A 15,344-nucleotide genomic window follows, 5' to 3' on the forward strand; every position below is an offset into this window, starting at 1 on the left:
GCCTACAGCCCTGCTAAGGAAAGAAGTGGCAAAACTTCAGGCCTGGGCCTTGATTGAGAAAACAGTGTTTATCAATGAAAGTGGTTAGAATTTTCATCTAGTCATTTATGTACTAAACTTGTCCCTTAACATAACTTAGAAAAATATCAGAACCATTTGGCCTAAAATCATACTGTTGTATAGCCCGGATATACTTTTCAGGATGACAGGCATTAGGCTGAAGATTTTCAGTCTTGTTAGCATAGGGTAGCCGTGTGGGCCCTTGATCTGGGAGTAGACATATCTGAAAAAGAATTGAGGGAAAGAGACCTCAAAATTTTTAATTTACCTTTCCAAAACATTTCCTTAAAACAAATTGATGGACACGTTCATGTTACTAATTAGTCTTTAAAACAGAAAACCTACCTGTAAACGCTTTGTAAAATACGAGTTCGGTAAATGGGAATAGTGTGCTATAAAGAAATTCAGAAGGTCTTGTTTTCCCTGAGATGTAGTAAGAAAAAAAATTAAATATAGTTACAGTAAAGGTCACCTGAACAAAGGACAAACAACAGCTACCTTGGTATAGGCAGTTCTTCAAGGGTTTCTCCCATGGTTTGTGTTCCGTGCATCGCTAAGAGAGCCTCAAGAGTATGGTGTATGATACTGTTTATACAGAATTCCAAACATTGCAAGCCTAGACAGTCTTATTCAAAGATACATTCAAAAGTAGTAAAACTCTGTATTTCTAAAACATAGGGGAGTCATGAACACCAGGTTCAAGGTCGTAGTTACCTCTGGGGGCTAAGGAGGGAGAAGTTTGTGGGGGCTTCATGATGCTGTGTGGTTTTGGTGAGGTTTTGTTTCTGGTTTTTTTGTTTGTTTGTTTGTTTTGTTTTTTTTTCTGGTATTGAGAATTGAACTCACGACCTTGTGCTTGCCAGGCAAGTGCTGTGCCACTGAGCTAAATCCCCAGCCCTGAGGTTTTGTTTCTTAAATGAATGGTGGATCTTATATTTAAAAAGAAAACTTTATCCCTTAAATATTTATTATGTATAGTTAACATATAGATATTAGATACTATATATATCTTATATAGGTACTAGACATTTCATAAAAATGGGTTAATAAGATGAATATTATTGACATTTGAAAGTTTGATATTTTAAATTCAACTGTGTTTATATTGATCAATCCAATTTGAACTTTGTATCATTCACACATAATTGTGAAATTATGGACTACCATGTTATAATGGACTCTAGTCAGAATGCTCCAAAGAGAGTAGAAGAAGTGTTCATAACAGAAGTATTAAAAGTCTGTTAATAGCCAGGCATGCCTATAATCCCAGCACTCAGGAGGCTGAGGCAGGAGGATCACTGAGAGTTCAAGGCCAGCCTGGGCTACATAGTGAACTCAAGGCCAGCCTGAACTATACAGTAAGACCCTGTCTCATACACAAAAAAGTCTGTTAATTTGTTAATGTGTTGATCATTCCTGCTGGAAAAGTTGAACTACTTTTTAGCTAGGTATTTCTAATATCTTTGCTGAAAGTTGTCCAAGTTTTGTTTTTATTGACTAAAAATCCAGCAAGGCTTTGTGGACTTTAAAAGAAGAGAAATATGCATTGTATATTGAAAACATGTATCTTTTAAGTGAAGATTGTTAAAATGCAGTAATGTAACAAAGCTGCAGTTTAATGCTTATGCAAATAAGTGTTCTCTTTTGTGTTTAGGCCAAATCTGAAATAGGATCCAGTATGTCTAAAATACTGCTGTGAGTATGAAATATTTAAAACTATTTTATAATAAATCTCCATTAGTTCTTTTAAATGTCTGTTAAGGATTGCTGGGTTCTCTTTGTGAAGAAGTATGTCTGAGCATTAGTTTTCATCTCTATAATTAATAGTTGTTTGCAAATACTGTATTGTGATATATTTTAGCATTTTTCTCAGTAAGATAAAGCTTAAAGTGAGCAGTAAATACAACCGTGAATAAGGATACTGGGAGAATAGATAGAACCTAAAAAACTAAAATGTGTCAACTTCCAATCTAATGCAAAATTACCCAATATACTGTTGCTTTGTAAATAATTTATTCTCTGTCTGGGGTTTTTATATTGTCTTTATTTAACTGAAATTTTATAACATTGTATTTTCATAGTTTGACAATTATTTTCTTGTTATTTTGGCTGGAAGTATGTTTTTAATTCTTCAGAGCTTAATTTATGTATTAATATTTCTTGTGACTTTTCTTGGCTGTCCTTGTCATAAGCTCTGTTTTTGACTTACATATTTTTAAGATCCAACCTTATTAGAGCCAGCTTAAGCAAATATATTTTCATCTATATTATCCAGTAGTGTTCTTTAAAAATGGGTTAATAGTTGCTTAAAACGTACTTAGATTGAGATAGTTGAAAATATGCACACCAATTTAAAAATATCCATATCAACTATAATACTTTAAAATTCCTGAATAAAATAGATTTCTTATAACATGAAAGTGATCGCCTAGCTAATTACCAGTTTGGAACTCTCAGGACTATTTGAAAAAAGTATGAAGAGAATATTTCAACTTTACATATGAGGCCGTTTTTAAGTTGTCAGTTTGCCTTGTGTGCTAACTTCCAGTCAGCTTTTCTTTCTTTATAAACAACTTTTCCCCACACCAGAAAGATATATATCTTTACATTATATTTTTATAGATACATTATCTTATTATTGAATTAGAAACTAAGTAAACAAAAATAAGAAAATTAAAATGACCTATAATCCCAGCATGCAAAGATAATCACTGTTCTTAGATTGTTAACATTTTTCTCTGTGTTTTGAACTTTTATAAATTGTGTGTGTATGTGTATGTGTTTGTATGTGTGTGTGTGTGTGTGTGTATCTGTGTGTATTCGTTTAAGTGAGATAATTGCCTGGTGTGGTGGCACATGCCTGTAACCCAACCCTCAGGGGAGGCTAAGGCAAGAGGAGCATGATTTTAAGGCCAGCCTGGGCTCTACAGGGAGACACTGCCTCAAAAAAAAAAAAAAAAAAATCATATTATACATGCTATTTTATTAGCGTACTGTTTTTCACATTACACATCTGGAAAACATTTCCCTGTCAACAATTATTCTTACACAGCCTTTTGATGATTCTCTTAGTTGATTTTAAGTATTTCTTTTTATGTCTGACTTAGAGTTTGTGACTCCTGTGTTTGGCGAGGAGAAAGCAGCAAGCTCAGTTTCTTTTAATTCGCTGTGTTCTCTCTACTCCACACTCCTCTCTGCTCACTTTCCCCAGGCTGGCACAGGGCAGCGTGCAGGGTTAAGGTCACATTTACTTCAGCAAATCCCACAGGGGCCCTAACCTCTCGTAAGAAGAATCTTAGACCATGCATCCAACGTGTTATCTGTACATAAAAGTCACCTCAGGGGGGCATTTAAAGCCCTCCTTTACATTAGAATAGTAGCTGTTGGGTTTCATACCCAGAAAAAGACCAGACCAAAATGATGCCCACACCCTTCCGAACTGCTTGCTAGGTGGTCTGCAACCCAGAGGCAGAGCCCGAGCTCACTCAGAGTGAGCATTTCCGGTCCTCCATTGTTTCAGGTGGACAGGAGTATTGAAAAAGACAACTAATAATGCATTACAAAAAGTTCTTCAGAGCGATAGAACCTAATCATCTGCCCTTTTCTAGCCAAGCAAATTAAATTCTTTCCCTGTGCATATCTCTAAATTGCAATCCTGTATAAGGAAATTATTGAATCTAACCTTAGGCAGTGACCATCTTTTAGAGCTTATGTTTAAGCAACAGATCTCTAAGAATTAATTTTGAGACTGGCTTCATTTCTTTTGAAGGAATGCACCTCATGCTAAAATCAATTTTTCAAGTACATTTGCAAATGAGTTAGGATAACTTCTCATAGTAGATGAGCTTCCATTAGTAAAATACATATTGTGTGGTTTCTGTAATTATGGCATCACATTTTTTCCAGTAAAATTGCCAGTAGGAAGAAGAAAGTTCCTGGAGATGGTGTGTAATTGTTTCTTTTTTAAAAATCAAAGACTGCTACAGCAATGGCCATTTTAAATAACACTTGAAGTATGCTTCTTAGTGGTCAGAGGATCTTTCTCTTGGCCTTTTTTATTTTCCTTTCATGATTTACTCTCCAGAAAATACTTTTAATTAATTTTATTTTCAATTACTAAATTACTAGTGACCATGTCCACATTATTGACAGAATAAAATTCAAAAGCCCCTTTCAAACAAGTTAGCATACTGGATGGAATATCCATTCAGAATATCAGCATTAAAAATATAAAAGAATTATTTATATACATGTTGATAATTAAAAATTACAATTGGAAAACATCTTAGAAGTATTAACTCTTTGTATGGTGATAATCAAGTACATTCTACCGAGAATATTTTATTTTCAATTACCCGAACTTGTTTTCTCCCAGCAATAAGTTGGTTTGTTTTTCACAGTTCTCAAGTAACAAGTATGAGGACAGAACTCTCACTCAATATTCAAGCCCTCGCAGTTTGGACGAATGTATATTCAGCAAGAAAGTGAGTAAAATAATTCCTTTTCCTGTCATTTTTACCATGGTCATTAATTGGATTAATGTTTTCCATATATCATTGCAGAACACTGCCATATTCTTTATGTTCCAAATCAGTGGCTCTGCTAGCTATTTCTAAGGCAAATATGCTCATTTTCTTCCTGGTTCATTTTATCTTCTGGTTATAAATCAGTGTGTCAGAAAATGATCAGTTTATGCAAAGAGGCAGGTCATTTGCTGTCTCAAACTTTGGTTTTGATTGCTTACTCTGCCCACAGCTAGCTGTTATTATCAATTTACAAAGAAAGCAAATAACTATTTAAATTCCTCTGATAATGAAAGAAAACCTTAGTCCCCATTAATTTTTTATTCATTATAATTTCACATCTGTTGAATTTATTTATATGTAAATATAAACCTGTACATACATGTAGAAGTTTTATTTGCATAATACTTAACATTGTATTGTTAACATTTTCCCATACCAAAAAATTAGAATTAAAACAATTTAAATGCCTATATTCCATCCTGTGAGCATAGAAAAGTAAATTTAAATCTTGTCCTGTTTGAGAATCATTTGATTGCTTCTACTTTTTCCACCGTTATGAATGCTTATCAGAGTATTTTTATGCACTGATATTTTTCATATTTCTATTTACTGCTTAAAGATTTATACTTGAATTTTAAATGAATGAGTAAATGATTATGAGTATTATTAAGGCTCCTCATGGAGATATTATTTAATTAATTTTTCTTAAAGGTTATACTAACATATTCTCATCCTAAATTCTCACCAACATTGAGATATGTCACTTTTAAATCTTTATTATTTCAAGCACAAAAATAATGCTTTTGTTGTATATGATTGATTACTTCTGAAATTTAACAAGAGGAATAGTTTATATTCTGTCTGTGAATATCCTTTGCTTCCTAGTTCCAACTTAAATTGCCTACAATATACAATTCAAGTTTATTACTAGATTTTGGTTGTCTATTCCTACTCAGATTTTAAAAGCTAAGATTTTTCTTCTTAAAAATGGTAAGTTTTGGAAATGGAAATACTTTTCCTATAGCTTAAAGCTGTGTATTATTATTGGTGTTTATGCATATAGATAATTTCTATTTTTGTTTTTGTAGGGACAGACAGAATTCATCATTAGTTTGGCTTTTTACTGGAATGTTTTACATTTACTCATTGTTCTTTGCTTGGAGGGCAAATTTAGATATTTCAAAACCACTTTTCATGGGTGTGGTAAGTTGTACTTACATGTACATTCTTTAACCAGGAGTTTATGAAGATTGTACAAGTCTGCCTTTCATGAACTTTGTAGAAGAACAAACAATTTCAGGAATAAAGTCATATATATACAATTTTTATAGATCAGAAGTTAAATTATTAACCCATTGAGACTAAACCCAGTTTTAGGGAGGACTTCTAACATTTAGTTAACACTGTTGTGAAATATAAAAACAGATCTCAGACATTTTACTCATTGTGTGTGTGTGTGTATTTACTTGCAAATATATGTACAATTGCATTTCGCCTGGGAATTTTTTAGAATAGCAAAAGAAATAAGGGTAGAACTGAGGCACTTAACATTCCTTCACTCTTTAGCTCACAGACCCAGGACTGTGCCAAATAGCTGTTTTCCCAGCAGCCGTCTCTGAGATTAGGGTATTTCTTCTCCTCACAATGGAAACTCTGTACATGTATCAACTGAGAAACAAGATAAGCCAGTGTAAATGGGGTGAGCCACTTTACTGCCGGTCATCCTGACACTGCAGAATGTGTCTCCATCTGTGTGCAAGGGCCGTCCTCATGCTGCTGGCAGGATGGGTAGACCCCGCCGCCGTCACCTGCCAGCTGCGCGGGACAGGCCTGGCCCTGTCACCATCCACTGGCGCCACAGACTCTGCCTCTGGACAGATGCTTCCTGGGGCAGCTCACTTCCGAGAGTAGGGGTGGCAGGGGGGTGAGGGAGAGGGGCGGGCTAGCAGGCTCAAGCCCAGCTTCCCACTCCCTGGCAGATCAGTCCCTGCATCTTACAGGAAGAAGGAAGGGAGGGGAAACCAGGAGTCAGGCCAGACCATTTTCCTGCCTTCTCCACCCTATTTCTGGAGCCCAAGATGGACCATTACGATACTGAAGTGAATATTTGCATCCAAAAAGGAAGATGCAGGCTCAGGATATAACTCAGTGGCAGAATGCTTGTCTAGCCTGCACAAGGCCCTGAGTTCCATCCTCAGCACCACCAAAAATAAAAAATTAAATTAAAAATACAAAGAAAGAAGCCTTTGTCAGACTTTGCTTGAAAACTGAAAAATGAAGAAATGTGTATGGGATTTGGTTCGGAGGTCAGTTAACAAGGTCCACGTGAGAGCAGGCGCAGTACTAGGCATACACAGTGTGTTGTCAGAACAGGAAGTACCCGACTGACTGCACAAGCAGCCAGCGGGACACCTGGCTTGTGTGTCTCCCGCAGGTGGAACGGTTCTGGATGCAGAGCAACGCCGTGGTGGCCGTCCTCGCTGGCCTGGGCTTGGCCACACTCACCTCTGAGACTAAGCGAGCGCTGAACAGCGGTGGGCTTCAGTGTCTGGAATGGCTTTCAGCAATTCTGTTTGTGGTTTACCAAATGTATTCTAATTATAGGTAACCCAGGGTTATTTTTATGAAAAGTAGCAACCAAAACAGAGACATTTGGAGACTTAGATTGCGGGACTTCATTTCATTTTTAGCTTGTATTTTTTTCCAAGACTTGAGTGAGGCACCTCAGTCTGAGAGCAGTGGTCTTTGATGCTGGGAGTTGTTGGTCCTCCTGAGACAGAGCCCTGAATGGGTGACGGTGTATTCTGACCCCTGTGTTCAGGGTACGCAGACTGCACGCTGTCTCCTGAAGAACCCGGAACTCGCTCTGTAGAATTCGGAGTATATGTAAAATTCCACGATCTAAAATATCACTTGCATGGAGAATAAAGAGACTTGCAGATTTTTATATACAGTGCTCCAAAAAGTTCATCTTTTGAGGAATATTGGGTCTTTTTCTGGTTAACTTTGTAGTAGAGACTATTAATTATTTTTAAATTAAGTTCTGAAAGTTTCTTAACTCTCACATAGTATTTTTACATATATATATATGTATTTTTAAATCTTTGATGATCATAATGAAATCTCAGTGTGACAGAAAAGATGTCTAAGTCTTAGATGACAGTTCATTTCTAGCAGTTTGATACACGTTACAGAAGAGAAAGTGCTTCGGTGTTTTGTTACAGTGAGACTTGACTGGAATCATTTTAGGATAAACTTCCTCTTGCAGCTTAACTGACAGCGTGGTCCCTTGTCCTCCCAAGGGCTCCTGAGCTGCGTGTCTGTGGGAGGAGGCTGCCCTCCTCCGGGTGGCTTGGGCTCAGTCACTCTGCCCAGCCTTGTACCAGCGGTGTGTGCACAGACTGGGCGGTTCATCTTGTTCTGATGTCTTTGTGTGCCCCAAGGGAATAGCATTGCTAGCACTTTGCAGGGTGGGAAAGTGTATGCCACCACCCACAGCGAGGTGGGGAGCAGTGGTAGGAAAAGTCACCCTCCCATCCACTGCAAAGGCAGGGTAATACTGCATTCCTACAAGTCTATTTGCTTTGTGAGGCCATAATTCAGCTTTAGGCAGTGCCTCCTCTGCTCCATCAAATGTAACACACGTGATAGCAAGAGGAAGGACATTCCTTCTCCCATTTTTTGATGCTGCTTCTCTTTTCGTGTTAAGTTCTCAGAACTCATCACTTTTTCTTTGAAGGTAGAAAGTCTGCTTTGTTCTTGAAAAGAGCTGTGCTGCTGCTCTTGGCAAAAGCAAACAGTGCCTGGAGAGAGGTGGACAAAACTCTCCTGCTCTGCCTTGTTCTGGCCTGGAGGGGAGAGAGGATGCAGGAAATGTGGGGTGCAGGGAAGCGGTGGGGAGGGTCAGCCTCTGCGTGCTGGGGCACCACACAACTGCCACACATGTTCACAATGGAAGCTGGCAGGTTTCTTTTTGCATTTCTGAAAGTTCCTTTGGTGTAAATGGAGTTAACATGAAACTACCTTAATTCCATGTAGTCACAAACCTTAGCTTTGTTGGATGCAATTGGATTACGTTTGGGGGGACTTTTTCTTGGACACTGACTGATTCCCTTTTTATGAAGATGGTTATAAATTCTAGAGGTATTAGCAGCAGACTGGGTTTTTCAGTTGTATAGTTAGGTATTTCTTTTCTATCAGATAATAGTGTTTTTTCCAAGTATATGCATCCTCTCAGAGGTTATAAATTAAGAAATATTGAAACTCTAAATGTAATTGTGTGATTTGAAAGGAATGTCATTGTTCTTAAAACTTAGCTATTTGTTGCTGCAACTTTAACTTTTATTATGTTTCTGTTTAGCATTTGTGACCAGAGGACCAACAATGTGATCAGTACATTTGCAAAGAACCTTCTAGACTCTATGCCCCATGATGCAATCATCTTACTCAGAGGTGACTTGCCAGGGAACGCGCTCCGTTACATGCACTACTGCGAGGGCTTACGGCCAGATATTTCATTAGTGGATCAAGAAGTAAGTATATATAATATATAATACATAATATGTAAAATACATCCACAGTATAGCAATCATTTTTGAAACATTTTTGAAAAACACTGTCTTTTAAATAATAGATGAGTGCATTGTTCATAATCACTCTTAGACTACATATCACATTCTTTTGTTTAACTCATAATACAAATCATACTCATTGTTTATCAGTTAAACTAACTGTTTTAAGGATTACTGTGTTGTGTCGGCTTAGTCCTACATGCGTGTAACCCCAGCTGCCTGGGAGGATGAGGTAGGAGGATCACAAGTCTGAGATGAGCCTGGGCAACTTGGTAGATTCTTTTCTCAAAATAAAAACTTTCAAAAGAGCAAAGAATGTAGTTCAAGAGTAGAGCATTAACCGTGACCCTGACCCGAAGTTGAATATAATATGAATCATACTGTGGGAAAGTAAACATCTCAAATAATTTCTCAAAATAAAAATTATTAGCCAAAACTCTGCTATAGAATTTTTATATAATCTTTAATGATCCTATGACAAAGATACATTAGGAGGGAACTTGCAGAAATTTTGATGGGTAGTAAGACAATTTTTTACAACTGAAAAACTATATTTAAACATAAGTTTTATTATTTAGGCCATGAATACCAGAAAAGGATCAAACCTAACTGGTATTTGGAGGCAGTATCAGGAAAAGAGAAAGTCTTAATCTTGAAATAATATGATTAGTTTAGTTGAACGAATATTTAATAAACAGTTGAACTAAAAAATAATTAGAATTTTGGGGAAAAACTATAAACAAATTTTCAAATAGTCTATAAGGAACTTTGCAATTTGCATGTATTTTATAAGCAATTTGCATTTACATTATGTATATAAATTAATGAATTTGATCTTTAGTTTAGCTTCTGAAAAAAATTTACTTGCTGATAACATGATATTGTACTGATTTTACATACTACTTGCGGGGGTATAGCCCAGTGGTAGAGTACATGCCTAGCATGTGTGGGGCCCTGAGTTAAATCCCAGCACTTAAATTGTATATAATGTGTATGTATTATTTGTGCATGTTGTTGGTGTGTATATGTAAAATATGTATGTCATGTATATGTACTACTTGGGGAAGGGGCTACTATAGTTGAGAAGCATGGATTTCACAGAGAATAAGACCTAAATCCCAGTCTTCATTCTGTCATTTCCAAGATGTGTGAGGGACAAGTGATTTTTCTTCTCAGAGCTTCTGTTCCCTTATGCATGAAATAGAAGTTATCATTATAAAATAGGAGGTTTTAGAATGCAAAAAACAGAATGCCTGAGGAAGAATAGCTTAAATTATGGAGTTTTATTTCACGTAACAAGTAGTTGGGAAATAAGCTGCTTTAGTATTGTTACACGCTATTCAATGATAGCAGTATTTCAGGGGGCTTCTCTGACTTTCCACTCATAGTTGCAAGATGAATGCTCACTTCCAAACATCCTACCTTAAGTCAAGGTGCTTCTTCTGGGGCCCCACCTCCCCCACCTCTGCACTGGGAGAATTTCAGCAGTGTGGGTTCATATGCCAACACCTGCAGTACTTACTAGCCAAGAGAATGATTAGACTGGAGCACACTACTGCCCTGGTCAAAAGAGGACATCAGCAAAAAAGGTAGTAGCTGTTGGATGGGCAACCAGCAGTATCTGACACAATTACTCTCATATAGTAAGTTCATTATGAAAATTAACTGAGGAACATGAAGTTCATTAACACACAGAGGATATTTAATTAATATCAGTATTTCCCAAAACTGAAACTATCGGGTGATAAACTCTAATACAGTAAATATTTCTTGAATTTTAGAAGGTACACTTGGATTAAAATTAATTTCTAGCTGGGCATGGTGGTGAATGCCTGTAATCCAAGCTACTAAGAGGGCTGAGGCAGAAGGATGACAATCCAAGGCCAGCTTGAGCAACTTAGTAAGACTCTCTCACACAAATAAAAAATAAAATCAGCTGGGTATGTAGCTCATTGGCCAAGTGCCCCTGTGTTTGATGCCTAGTATCACAAAATAAAAAAATAACGATTTGCTAGTTAAACACCTTAATGAAGGCAAACATAAGCAATTGTTCAAATGGTAATATATAAGCTCTACTAAAGCTTTCAAAGTATTGTCTTTTGTACATACAAAGAGAGGGATTCTCCACATAAAAGTCTGGAATTAAGTAATAAGTATATATTAAGAATAGAATTAAGAAAAGTGATTTTCTTCTAATAATGTAATGAAAAGAACATGTAAAGATATGTAATTAACTTGGGAGTACTAATAAATTGAGCTAATTTGGCCAGAGGGTTTTTGATTTGAGGCCTAGATTTTTATGAACAGGCATTGCACAGCGAGCACGCAGGCTCTCTGAATGGATGAGGCGGTGCTGTGCTGACACAGTTGTGTTGCTTGCCTGGCGGCCTAGCCTGGCCTTTCACAGAAGTTTCACTTAAGTACACGCAATTCGAGAACTTTCCTACGCACTGAGCCGAGCAGGCCTCCCTCCCTCGGGGCACAGTTGTGGGAGGAACACGCCAAGAGCTGTGCTGGGAGCCCAGGGAGGGAGGGAGGCCTCCCAGGTGAGACTTCCGCTCTTTCCGGAAGCACAAGTGGGGCCCACCCTCAGAGTGACAGTGGAGGGGATGACCCTGAGGACCGGTGCTGCGGAAACAGTCCTAAAATCCAAGATTTGGTCATTTAAAGGGCGGCCAGGACCACACTCCTCTGTTGTGCTTGAAAGTATTCAATTACTAAACAAGTATATTCACATTTAAAACATTTTATACTTGCTAACCTTGATTTTATGAAGTATACTAAAAGTGTATCATATGCTATTTTCTGGCAGATGATGACTTATGAGTGGTACTTACCCAAGGTGGCAAAGCATTTGCCAGGTGTCCATTTTCCCGGGGACCGGTGGAATCCTGTGGAAGGAGTATTACCTACTGGAATGGTCACATTTAATCTTTATCGTTTTCTTGAAATAAATAAACAGTAAGCATTCTTTTCATATAATAGCTTTTCTGAAATCTTAAGCTTTTCTAAAATTATTTCTGTAACAGCTGCGCCTCACCAAAAGACCAATTTTCTACACCTATTTCCCTGTCACCGGTGAGATTATCTTTGTAATTAAATTGAATATCTGTGCATAAATGAGGCCAGGCAGGAATAAATGTTATTGTTCTGGGTAAAGGAAAAATAAAGACAGATTAGCAAGAGCAGCAAATAAGATCTTAGTACAATTCAGAGAAATTGGAGATGTGCCTTCCTACTTGAAATCGTTGCAGGTGTATTGCAAGCAATTATAGTTTCCTCCTGATCAACACCGTGGCCCCCTTTTAAGTGTAAAGCAAATTTTTTTCAGGAATAATCATTGTATAAAAATAGCTTAAGGATTTTGTTTTATAAAGGATAAGACATTTTTATAAATAAGAGAAACACCTACAGTTTACTCACTGAGATAAAAAGTATGATAATTATGAATTCTATACTTGAGAACATAAAATTATTCATAGTTAAGGTCAACAATAAAAGCTCTGTCAGTGGTGTAGTTTTGAACACTTCTCCTGTCATTGACATGTTCAAGATTGTCCAGAGCTTGAAAAGGAGGAAAACTTATTCATGACTTTTTCTTTCTTATAAAGAAGACTTCAGAAAATCTTTGTAAATCCTCAAGTTAAGTCAGCCCTGGCTACAAGCCTAATGCCAGTGTTCAGAGCCTGTGTTTACAGTGGCTTGTGGCGTAACACAGGCAATGGGTATAAATGTGCTGTGCGGGGAGCGGTGATTCTATTCTAGAATGAAAGATGCAGAACCTAACAGTCCCAGAAAGGCATTTTTGTGGATTTTATTTAATTTAGTCCCACAAAATTTAATTTGAGTCAGGCTGTGGCAATAAAAAGATAAATGAAACTCAGTTTCAAATCCAGGTAGACCATAGTCTAGTTGTGTATGTACATGCGTGTGGCTGTAACTAGCAGCACCACAGTAAGCTCTGTGCTGGCTTTGTGGTGTAGGCATGAATACTCAGTGTGTGTCTACTAATAGATCATTTCCTGAGTGGGTGATGAGTGTTCTGGGGTCATGGATGGGGCAGCCATTAATTCTGCCTGAGGGCATCCACTGAGCATTTGTTTAACAAATACGAGGACTCCAGAATGTTCCAGGAACAGTGTTATAGAAATACTGCGTGCCCCTCAGGGAAGCACTACGCAATCCAGAAGAGTGTGAAGCCATTGGTATCATCTGGATTTCAGGGACAACCACTGTTAACATTCTGACGAACTTATTTTGGATTCCATTCAATTTTAACATAAATTTTTACTTATACATAGACGAGGTCACACACATAGCATATTTTACATAGCTAGGACAGTGTCTCATTTTCTTTCCGTTTCTTCACCTAACATAAGTGCCGCCTATGTAATTAATGAAATGTCTTCAGTGCCATCATTTTTGCTATATAATATTTCCATAGTAAATCATATTTTAACAAATACTCTATTTTCTTAAGAAACTTTTGTTGTTTCTAGACTTTTGCTTCTTTAATATGGTGACAAACATTCTGGCCCATAAAGTTTTGTGAATATTTTTTACTAATGAAGTCTCAGGGTAAACATCATTTATTGGTGTCTGTTTTTAAAATAAAGTTTAAAATAACATGTGTTAATTATAGAATAAGAAATTATGTTTAAATGTCAGACAAATATGATCCTGTCACTCATCAATAATAAATATATTGAAGATGTGTATTTTTTACAAAGTTGAAAGCATAATGTAAGAGTCCTGTTTTTTTCATTCAACAGCATAAAGACATTTCCTGCTTTTACAAACTCTGTGTAACTGTTTTAATAGACGCATGCTACAGTTTAAATAATAGGACTGTTTAGTAGACAATAACATGGTATCTACATTTTAACTATAATATTATGAGCTAGAACAAATGCCTTTTTGCATGTGGAAGAGACAGAATTTTAAGTTATTATTAGCATAGGATAATTAGTAAATTAGAATATTAGAATAATTCTGATAATAATACAATGTTAGTATTTCATTTAGTAATGAAATTGCTAAGTGCAAGATGTGAATGATCTAAGGCAACTTGGTAGGGATTGTCTCTAAGTGTTAGACCATCATCATATAAAAGCTCTCTAAATGGGTACTTTTAAAAGGCAGGAAGCCAATATTTATTGAACAAATATTTTATTTTTATGTTTATCATGCAGTAAAATATGTTTTGGTATATAGTTGTATGAATTTTAACACAAGTATAGGTTTATGTATTCATCACAACAATCAAAATATAGAACAACAGTCTGTGGCCCCAAAACGCCCTTCGTGCTGCCCTCCTGTGGCCTTACTGTCTGTCCCTCAGCCCTCATCCTGGCAGCCCCTCTCTGTCCTTCACTAGTAGTGGTTTTACCTCTTCCAGAATGTCACATAAAGGGAAACGTAGAGCATGCTGGTTTTGGTTATGGTGTATTTCACTCAGCGCACTGCCTTTGAGATCCATCCAAGCTGTATCGTAGTTCTTTTTGGGGGTTGTTGAGTCGTGCGCTTTGCTTTTTTTACCTATTGAGTTTTGAAGGTTTCTTTATGTATTCTAGATGTGAAACATTTATCATGTATGCAATTTGCAAATATTTTCTATGTCTTTTTATTTTTTTACAGGTGTCTTTTGTAGAAAAATTTTTTTGTTTCAATGAAAACCAATTTTTTTTTCTTTTATTGGTCATACTTTTGATTTCATATCTAAGAACTCAGCATAGTATCAAGACATAAAAATGTTCTCATGTTTTCTTCTAAGAGGTTGTACTGCTTTGTTTTTGTATATAAGATGTCAGATTGTCCTCACACTGTTTAATTTCTCCACTCCATGCTATTTGAAACTTTCTCTATTACCTACCTGCAAAAAAAAAAGTCCTTGTGAGTTTTTTTATTGGTTTTAATTTGCTTACTGTTTTCATTGTGTGTTTTTCATTCTCTTTTAACCAATCTGTGTCATATTTAAGATGTGTGTCTTGTAGACAACATATATTTAGGTCTTTACTACACATTTTATTTCTTTGTTTTTATTTTATGAACAAATAAAACAAAAGTTCATTACAAAATAATAATAATAACAATAATGAATAGACTATATCATCATCTTCAAAGTAGTTAATCAGGGTACAATACATAGGCAAAAAAAAAAAAAGATTTTCTCTTACAAAGAAGAAAC

General features: G+C 36.4%; 1 protein-coding gene across 1 annotated transcript in view; it reads left to right on the top strand.

Moving 5' to 3' along the window:
- Positions 1-15,344, top strand: part of Tmem260 (transmembrane protein 260) — a 57,660-nt gene that overhangs the window by 28,596 nt on the left and 13,720 nt on the right. The window contains exons 7-12 of the mRNA XM_005399195.2: positions 1,715-1,755; positions 4,461-4,544; positions 5,675-5,789; positions 7,021-7,190; positions 8,947-9,118; positions 11,970-12,118. Coding sequence (XP_005399252.1) covers positions 1,715-1,755; positions 4,461-4,544; positions 5,675-5,789; positions 7,021-7,190; positions 8,947-9,118; positions 11,970-12,118 — 731 coding nt within the window. The remainder of the gene's footprint in view (positions 1-1,714; positions 1,756-4,460; positions 4,545-5,674; positions 5,790-7,020; positions 7,191-8,946; positions 9,119-11,969; positions 12,119-15,344) is intronic.

The sequence above is a fragment of the Chinchilla lanigera genome, unplaced genomic scaffold (assembly GCF_000276665.1).
Source record: "Chinchilla lanigera isolate Chin_1 unplaced genomic scaffold, ChiLan1.0 scaffold00065, whole genome shotgun sequence".
NCBI lineage: Eukaryota > Metazoa > Chordata > Mammalia > Rodentia > Chinchillidae > Chinchilla > Chinchilla lanigera.